This window comes from Empidonax traillii, unplaced genomic scaffold (assembly GCF_003031625.1).
Source record: "Empidonax traillii isolate 1590-97213 ecotype Southwest subspecies unplaced genomic scaffold, ASM303162v1 scaffold398:size1781980, whole genome shotgun sequence".
Classification (NCBI taxonomy): Eukaryota; Metazoa; Chordata; class Aves; order Passeriformes; family Tyrannidae; genus Empidonax; species Empidonax traillii.
This window is the reverse complement of record NW_020955591.1, coordinates 1606780-1616829: the sequence shown is the minus strand read 5'-3', so window position 1 is coordinate 1616829 and position 10050 is coordinate 1606780. Positions and strand designations below refer to the sequence as shown.

The 10050-nt window shown below is 47.3% G+C and overlaps 1 protein-coding gene across 1 annotated transcript in view; it reads right to left on the bottom strand.

The window, feature by feature from the left end:
- Positions 1-9203, bottom strand: part of EXOC3L4 (exocyst complex component 3 like 4) — a 23901-nt gene extending 14698 nt beyond the window's left edge. Inside the window, exons 1-4 of the mRNA XM_027893609.1 lie at positions 8821-9203; positions 6877-7270; positions 2862-3513; positions 573-612 (exon numbers count right to left, since the gene is read on the bottom strand). Coding sequence (XP_027749410.1) covers positions 573-612; positions 2862-3513; positions 6877-7213 — 1029 coding nt within the window. The 5' untranslated portion in view covers positions 7214-7270; positions 8821-9203. The remainder of the gene's footprint in view (positions 1-572; positions 613-2861; positions 3514-6876; positions 7271-8820) is intronic.
- Positions 9204-10050: the final 847 nt, after the last annotated feature.

The following is a 10050-nucleotide window of genomic DNA, read 5'->3' as shown; positions in this document are numbered from 1 at the left end:
GAATATTCATGCAGCATGAGCTACGTAATTATTAAGCCATGAGAAATATACTTAAAGCTTAAATTGTGATGCTTGTTTTCAAGATTTAACAAGAAAATCTTTCCTTGCTATTCACAATCCTAATTATTCAAACCCAAAATGATGTAAGGTTCCAGCCCACCTCAGAAATCATGAGACTTCTGAGTTGTTTGGACATGAAAAGTGCTATGAGAATTTACTTTTTAAAATAAACAACCTGAAGCTGATTCATTCGACTATGAGCTTGCAAAATGCCTTTCAGGGTAATTCCTGTAGTAGCATGTTGCTTTGTCGCTAGCCGATTCCCCTGGCTCCCCTCCGGTGTCACATTACGGCTCATTACCAGCCTGTTATTTTTCTCTCTTCATTATCCTGAGAAAGGCAGGGTGGCAGAGCAGGACCTGCTCTGTGCAGGGCAGCCCCTGGAAGGCGCTCCCGTGCCTGGGATACGGGCCATGCTCCCCCGCGGGTGGAAGCGGTGGGTGGATGAGCAGCTACAGAGTCTGACTCCAAAGTGTGCTCAGCTGACACACGACTTCACCAGTACCACTCACTTTCCTCTGGACTGACACGTACTCAGACCAGTTGATTAGCCTGAAAGCAGGGAGAGGGGAGAGTGCACCTGTGTCTCTCTCTAGGGCAAGAAACATGTCATTAGCCTGTACTATTGAATGTGCTGCTCTTGCAATCTGCCACGGATCGTGGAGGCATTGAATCTCGCAGGGTGACGAAGGTGAAAATGGGAAAGAATAAAGTATTTATACACTTGATGAAGGTAGGGCATAAGTTACGAGCAGTCACCTGGTTATCAGGGAACACAGCTGCGATGTCCTACACACAGCCTGCTCATTTGCTCAGTCAGAAAGGGCTCCCATTGCCAAACCAGCACTGCACCCACAGCCAGGTTAGGATCCAAGTGAGGATTGTACTGTACAAGGTCAGCCTGGTGCAGAGCGACTGCTCAGCAGAAAATAAGCTCAGCTTGCTGATAGTGTCCTGGAGTCAATGGTTCCGCGGTCATGGTTCAGATTTCCCAGAGAGGTACATCTGCACTTGTGGAGCATTGCACAGCCCACTGCTGCCAGAGCCTGCTGCTCATTCGAAAGGGCATCGCAGATCTAAATACAGACTCTCCACCACAACTGAAAGGACTGTCTCAAATGTATACTTGAGGAGCTTATTACCCACTCTTTCTTTTTTTTTTTCGTTAATTTGAATTGTAACATCAGTAGTGAGTTTCAATCAGACAATTTCTTCTCTTTTTGGAATGGGTTCCAAGAAGCAATGAAATTAAACGAAATTAAATGAAATTAAAACAGCCCAAAACATCACAGTGATTGCAAACAGTGCCCCAAACAGCTGCAACCTCTTAATAAGATTTTTCACAGCTTAGTTAGAGAAGTATGGTGGAGGCACTTTTCTTTCATGCAGAACCTGGCTGCTGAAGTTTGTTTCTTTCCCCTCTCTCCTTCAATGCTGGGGTGCAGTAGGGTTCCCAGGGGCTCGGGACATGCAGGAATTTCCCTCCAGATGAGATCAGCAGGGCCTGATGATGCTGAGGGGGTTACACACATCATCATGGTCACCACACTGTAATGGGGTTTTAGAAGTAACTGGACAAGTTCACAGAAGATATCTGTTGAGGGCTGTTCAAAACAAAGACTACCTTCAGTGCAAGTGTTTCTTACCCAAAAGCTACCTCAGACTAGGGGTGCTCTGGGAAACCATGTGCTGCTGCTTGCCCTGCTCCACCACTGCCCCCTTCCTGATAATTTTTGCCCACTGTTTGACTTAGTGCTGATATGCCTGCCTTCACCCCCTCTTTGTTTTTTTTTTCTGGGGGGGGGGGGGGGTGAGGGCTGCCAATTGCTTTGCATTTGCATCCCCTTCCTTGGGCATCTGGTTCAGGCCATTCCTGGATTCCAGCTACTGGGACAGACACAAGTTTGCTTTGACATGACTTTCACATGCTTATTTCCAGACCATCTCCAGTGAATGTTGCTTCTCATCTCCTTCCCACCTCGTTGTGTACCTCTGTTGGGTTTTAGGCTGGGAGCTCTTTGGGGCTGGGGTGATGGGCTGTGGTCTAGGGCAGGAAATAACTGAGGACACTGACATTAATGCATGGACCTTCTGTGAGTGCCTGTCTAAGATGTCTCCACTGGCTGTACAAGCAACACAGTTTTTATAGCTTTTACAAAAAATTGCTACCTGTACCACCATACCCCCAGGGTGCCCTGAGGATGGTGTTTATTATGTCCCTAAAGCTCCTAGAATATTTTAGTCACCCCTGAATTGCAAGGAGCCTTAAGAGGTTCTAAAAACCTCTCATTTAACTAGCAGACATGTCTGAGACAGGGCTTTTGTTTTCATGTGGATAAAAATTCCACTTGATGATGTCTTGGCACCTCCTCAAGAGAACTCTGACCCCATGCATGGGGGTTAACGTGGCCCATTGCCAAATGCATCACAGTTTTAATTAAATAGGAAAAAGACCTCCCCCACAGGTCCCTCCCTGTGCCTGGAAAAGTCACTGAGAAGCTGTTGGATCCAAGAAAATATCTGCAGAAGCTGCGAGGAGGAGCTTCCTGCCACGTGGGAACAGCAAGTGGGAGAGGGAGGGGGAAAAGGAGGTGGGGTAGATCTTCAAAAACCAGCAAGTGCTCCATCCACAAACACTTGTCCTCACCTATTAACAAACTTGCTATCTGGCTCCTCTGCAGAAGTCACTGTCTCTCTTGCTCACTTGGAAAACTAAGAATAGCTAAGTGCTTTTGGAGTGCCCCACAGCCCTGCTGCTCTCCAGAGGAGGCAGAGGAAATGTGACAAGCACAGCAGCTTACCTGTGGTAGGTGTTGGCCACCCAGTTCAGTAAGGTGTAGAGCTCATTGAAATCCAGTAGTCCCTGGCAGAGGTGTTGCAAATGTGAGGCAACGGCCTTATGAAAAGCCTCCACATATGTGTCACACACCTGGTACTCCTCAGGATAGCACTTTTTTACTGATAACTTGATTTTCAGTAAATCTTCCCTCAGGAGTTTCTGGAGGGAACTTAAGTGGAGATCAAGCCAAGAACTATCTTCTTCTTTTGATGCCATGGGTGCCTTCAGGACTCTTTTTTTAGCACTCTCGTTGATTGCTTCCCTCCAAATCTCCCTCCACTTTCTGGGCCTTCCAAGCAAGTCTGACCCTGGATTTACAGCTTTGTCTGTGTTGGGATGAGCTGCTTCTTCACGGGCAATTAAAGTCACCATGGAGGTCAGCATGATATTCTCTACAGTGGAAGCTTCCAGTGTTCCCTCCACTATGGACTGGATAGCATTTGTGATGGAGTTATAAAGCAAATCCACATCCTTGGATTTCCGTACAAGCTCCTGAGGGTTATCGTTGTATTTCTCAGCATCCCGTTCAGAGATAGTCTCATCTTCCAATAACTTGATACTTGCAAATGCTTCCAAGAGTTGTCTTTTCTGAATAAGTTCATTGATTTCCATTACTGCAGAAAGGGAGGGGAAGGGGTTGGGAAAAAGCAGGTGTTAGGCTGTTGACAGGTAGGAAACAGGACAAAATGCCCAACAGGGAAGCTTGCAGGGGGCTGCTCTGAGTAGTCAGGTCCCAGCAGTGCCCCTGAGACTGACCCCCTCGACCTCTCCAGCTCATGTTTGACACAGGAGAGGAAAACGATGGGAATGCAATCACTGCAAATTGAGCCACATCTCTAAAATGTCAGTTATGGAGGTAGGAAATATCCAAAAAGCCGATGATAGCCCTGCAGGAAAACCTCAAGCATTGACTAATGAGACTGCAGAGCAGGATAGCTGGGGCTCAGGCAGCATAAACCACCTCTGTCTCTGCCTCTCTGCTTGTGTGGAGATGAAATCCAGCAGGATTTCCTTTAGCATGGATGTCCTTGTTTCCTGCATACCAGTGTGCTCAGCACTGCTCCTGACACATTTTTTGGAGCATTCCTTGTTTCGATGTAACCTTGGACAAATCCCAGGCTTCTCTCCTGCTTTGATTTTGTGCATTATCAAGGTTTCCTAAAATACATCCTTAACTCATGTCACAGCTAAACTAGCTCCTGCATTTTTGAGGCTGAACAAAATGTGGAGATAGTTTCTGGTGATTCCATAATGAGATCTCTCTTCTTGAGATGTAGGGACTTGGATAGCAAGACAGAGACTGGCCCATGTAGGACTGGCCACCCTTTGCAGCCTGTGCCAATCACAGCAACTGGCTTCTTGACACAGGTAAGATGCCTCTTACCTGTTCCAGACATTTAGATGTTCCATGAATGCTTGTGGTCCTCAGCCTTCTCTCTATCAAAAAGAGGGACTTCTGGAGGACCAGAAGACACCACTTCTTAGCTCTGCAGTTACTGCAACCTGCAATAACCTTTTGGCTGGGAAGTGAAGAGATTCCTTGAGATGTTGGTCCTGGGATCCCAAAATAAAGACTGAAACACCAGCTATGCCAGGTATGTGAAATTCACCCTGCTGGGGTGGTTCAGGGTTGGATGACTTGGCTGTTTCCCTCCTGTATATAAATCTACGGTCAGATGCCAAGCGTTGCCTTGCACCAGTGATGTTTGTTTCTCAAGCGGCCAGCACTGCCATTCCTGAGTGGTCTGGGGAGGTGTGTGCATTGGAGGGACATCCAAACCTGTAGGTTTGGGGTGCTCCTGGTACTCAAGTCTCACGTGGGTTTTCCCCACTTCCTTTGCTTTTGGCCCCCACTACCAGTACTGACCGGTGTTGGCTGGGGGGAAAGTCACCAAATACTGCTACCCCCAGAGTGGCTGAGGTGTACTGAGTTTCACATTTACTTTGCAAAGCCTTGCTCATGCAAGAACCACTGCCTATTTTCCAATAAGACAAGAAGTATTTGCCACATGTTGAGGAGATCCAGGAGCACTGTTAGCTTTTGAGAGACCTTGGGAAGCTCTCACCATCTCCAGCACTATAACAGATGCTCTGAACAGGAGCTCCCACTGTGATACTGAGCAAATATCAAAGAGAAGGGAAAGGGTCTTATTTAGGCATGTGTGAGCACTACTCCTGGGACATACACATATTAAATGATAAGGAAAAATTGGAGACGACTCAAGAAAGATATGAAAGACTGGTTAGTAGCCCGTAATTTATGCCCTTGGCCTTGACTGCACACAGGTTTTATACCATATGTACTAAATTATCTGTGTAGCATAAGAATATCTGTATAAATACAGAAATATGCCAAATATCCCAGCTATTGATACATCGTAGAACACATAGATCTTTGAGTGCCTATATGATGCTACAGTTGCTTCTGCACCCAGAAGGGAAGGAGATTGTACCTATTAACTCAGTCTCTCTGGACAAATTAATATAAAACCCATGTTTACACAAATGATTGCAGCGAGAGACTAGAGGAATACATTCTGGTTTGTTTATCAAAGTGAGAAAACACCATTTAATCACCATCTAGGATAATTATTCAGGGAGGTGATGTTGGGTGCTGAATGGATCTTTAATTTAGCAATACAAGATCAGCCAGCTGGTGGTTGAAGGAAGACAATTGAAAGGCAATTAACTATTATGCAGCTTAATGGTGCACGTGGTGGAGTCTCCATCACTTGCCGTACTTATCTCAGGATGGGATGTGTTTCTGACAGAGCTGCTCTAGTCCAGGCCAAACATGAGTTATCGAGCAGAGAATGGGCATTATTTGTGCAATTCTTCAGCTGATTTATTGCAGGAGATGAAAAACCTTATGATAACATTTCCTGTTGCTCCTCATCTATGATCCTTTGAGATCAGACTAGCAAAGTTCATGAGAGGGGTTAAAACCAGCTTACCAACCTCACAATGTATCAGTAGAAGCAGTAAATAACTTCATGGTGAGGTAGAGCACACTACAGCAGTGAGACAATGCCAGCCCATCTATCTGATCCCTGTGGCACCCTATGCAGGAGACCAAGAATTTCTGTCTAGAAATTTAGCCTAAGGAAAGGTCAAGCCGCATCGACCCACCCCAGTCTATCTTCGGGTGGATGCATTTTAGTACCTCTGCCTTGAGAAGATGGAGTAACGTGGTGCTCAAACCACGATCAAAGTCATTGCAGTCTGCCCACGCTTGGGGAAAGGTGAGAGCTATGCTAAAGCTAGTTATTATAATTAGACCAAGACCTATCTACATAATGCTGACAAAACACATGAGAGTAACCAGCCAGAGGAAGACAAACAACAAATACTTGCAGTGCTGCCCTTGTGAGAAGGACAGGCGGAAGGTCGGTGTAAGAGAGCAAAGTATCTGTGGAAGTGTCTTTGCAAGGCAGTCTCTAAGATTAGGAACCAAAGCAGAGCTGCCAAGCCAAATCACAGCCAAACTATCTTTATTCCCCATTAAGGCCTTGCACCAACCTACAGAGCACAGCCAGGGGGCCATCAGTCTGAGAGCTGAAGAGCAGAAATTGTCCAGAAGGGCAATGCAGGCAATAGTGGAGGAATAGTCCACACTGCACGTCTAGGTATTGTCAGACCAGCAGTTCCCAAGCTGTGGTCAGCAGATTGGTGACTGATATGTATGAAGGGCGATATATCCACTGACAGGTTGATGGGTAGGTTGCTGATACAGGTGAAATAGTGCAGTGGTGGTGGCTACAGAGCAGCACGTTCAGTGACAGCAGGTGACCTGCCCACTCCGGGCCGTGTTAACACCTGAGTTCATGCAAGGGGTACAGTTGTCTCTCCCTTGTAATGGGATACCTTGTTCTTTAGCACCTCTGTTTGGCCCAACACTTGCACACTGTAAATTAATGTAACCTTCAAGGTCACATTTATCCTGCCAAGCAAATAACACTGGTGGGTTTGCTTCTTACCTGAAAGAGGTTTTCCTTGAATGGGCTCTTCTTCTTCTTTTTCACCAATCTCCTCCACACCATTACAGATCGTGGTTTTGTTCTCCTCATAGCTCCTGAATGATCGCAAAAGTCTTTTTCCTTTCCAAGTGCCAGTATCTTCCTTCCCACTCTCTTTGTTCGGACTTTGTTTTGGTTTCCGGATGCTTAACCTTCTAATACTTCTTTCAAAGAACCCACTGTCCCTCCTGTGTGAAGTCGGGCTGCTCAGTTCAGAAATAACCTCCATCTTTTCCTCCCCAGCACTGCTCGTCGGAGAGGCTGGTTCTGAGGTCACGCTCCTTGGGTCTAACTCCATGTTTCTATTTTTCTTGTCTTTCAACAAGAGGTTTACCAAACAGGCTGATGACAATCACTGAAATGCATAAAACAGCAGAATTAGAGACGTTCTTAACAGGATATTACTCTATCTCCAAAGTCAGTCCTGGTCTGAAAACCTGGCCCATTCCTTTCCTGTGTATAATACAAAGACAGAGAAAGTTGTTGTAGCCTGCAGCTGCTGAAACAATCTCTCTACACACAGATACCAGGTGCTGGCCTGCACTTGGTGCTCTGGAAAGCTCCACTTAACTCCCTAAATCAGGAAAGTGACAGCTATTTCTCCAGCACCAAGGAATCATTAACCATCAGAGATGCTGAAATCAGTGCAAAAATACCATTTCACTTTTGGTAACAAGGTATAGTTTTACTTTCTGTCCTTCTAGGTGGATTTCCAGCCATGCAGGAAAATGATGATCCTCCCTTACTCTCACTGGGGTGTTGTCACTTTCTGATGTGAATTTGGCAACTTTGGGTTATGTTGCTACTTCTGCCCTGCTGCTGCTGGAAGTGGCCCAGGGGTGAGTGGTCCCCAGCAAGTGTCCAAGCTCTGCTCTAGCCCTTTCCATTAAAACCACAGCTATCTCTGCACTCTGAAACATCGTGGTTGGTTACAGTGCAGAAGGCTGTGCAATGCAGAAAGGGTTCACATCACTCATCCTGCCTCAGAGCGCTGCACCCCAGCATGCCAAAAATGGACATCTCCAAGGTCAAACAAACCTCTGCATGAGCTGCTGGGGATGCTGCAGGAGATTTCAGATTTCAGCAGGAGTGCTCCTGTCAGTGCTACTGGGCTGCAATCACATCCTCTGCACTTGCTCAGCTCCTGCCCTGCTGCAGACAAACTCCCCTCTGCCCACCCTGAGGGCTGGTCCAGATGCTTGTGAAGGGGGAAGAGAGAGAGGTTTTGCCTTCCTTCCCTTGCAAAGGGCTCTCATCAGGTCACCAGTTAACACAGCTGGCTCATGGAAACACTGTACATTGCAGAGAGCAGGATGAAAAATGCCATGTTTTCCTGGCACAGGCTCAGAGCAGCTCAGTGAACAGTTTAAATCATTAGAAACAGCTATTGCTTGAGGTGACCCAGGAACTGCCTGTCTCAGGTCTGTCCAGCTCTCTGAAATACAGACTGAAATACAACTGTAGTGAATGGGCAGGTGGGGACTCTGGAAATAGATTCACCCTCCCTCGATCAGAGTTTCAGTCCCTTGTGCACAGTTATTTCACAAGCTGTAAACTGCAGGGGCTGCGCCTTCCCATGGGTTTGCTGAGCTGCTCTCACAGAGGGGATCATGTCCCTGCGTCACATGCTCTCACAGGAATATCTAGCCATTCCCTGCCTCGCTCAGGATCTCACCCCATCACAGCCCATACAGAAGGTGGGATGGGGAGAAGGGCACCCCATTGTCCAGGGATTTCAGTAGGAAGAAGGCTGATACCCTAGCTCAAACTCTGCATGGGGGCTCTGTGGACAGAGAGGGGAGTAGCAGTGATCAGAGGGGTGAGCTGAGCAGTAAAGGGAAGAAGGAACAGAAAATGTGATCCCACAGACAAGAAAAGTGATGGAACATATACCCCAGTACTGACCAAACTGATCCCCTCCGCGGTGAGCTGGGATGGCACAGGAATGATCCACAGGAAAGAAACTGAGAGCGGCTCCGTGCCACAGGAAATCCAGGGGAGATGCAGTGGCAGGTGGGCAGATCTGCAGGACAGAGGTAAGGTCAGCTCACCCACATCAGCTGACTGAGACACCATTCCTCATGCACGCGCTGGTTGAGGGGCTCCTCAGAGAGTGGCGCCGCTCTCCATCCTCCTTTTCCGTCTGAAAGGGGCTGTGAAAAGTGGACAAAAAGGCCTGTCCGCACCTGCCCAACACCTCTTGCACCTTCACCTCTTTGCTTGCCAGGAGAGACTGTGGCACTGTTTCGCTTTCCCTATGCCTGAGCATTTAAAAGAAGGAAAGAGTTTTGGAAAAAAATGTTGAACAACCTCCATTCAAGGTTAATTATTACCCTGTAGATGGAGGTTTGAACCAGCCATTCAAGTGGGGTGAGCTGCAGCACTGAGCTGGCCTGGGACAATGGTGAGCAGAAGGATTTCAGCATGTGGTCCTGCCCCAGTGGAGTGAAGCCCCACAGTGCCTGGGTGTGGGGGTTCAAAAGCAGTCCCAGAGCTGCTGTGTGAGAGGGGCTTCATTTCACCACCTTCTGCTCCATTTCTGCAGGTCATGAGTGGCTCAGTCTCAGTAATGATTGCCAGGCATGGGTGAGGGACAGGGGGCACCGTGTCCCCTGGTTAAATATTTATATATTCACATCCTCACTTTGCTCTGGGGGCACTTAATTCCATGGAGTTGCTGGCCCTGGATCCCTCCATTTCCGGAGCATTTGTGAACCTTGAAAGGAACTCAAAGCAAAGGAGCACAAAAGAAAAAATGGGGTCTTGAAGGCTTAAACAACATTAAACACATTCACTTGGTTTTTCACTGACTGGTGTAAAGTGATTTAACCCTGGGGAACCTGCAGTGCTCAGACAGAGGCAAGTCAGGCTGCCAGGCTGGACACACCAGGTAGTTCCAAGGTCCTGGTGGAAAGCAAGAAGGATAAATCAAGAGTTGTCACCACGCCACAGGCAGTGTGCACTTCTTTGCTTTAGGAGCCTGGCAGCATGTCACCAGTCACTGTGATAGGGGAGATAAAGGGGTTAGCGAGGGATTGGTGCATTAAAGTCCAGTGGCACTTGGACTTTGTGATGAGCAAAGGAAAACAGAGAGAGAGAAGAGAGTTGAACAGAGTCTCCTCTGGGAGAGACTGT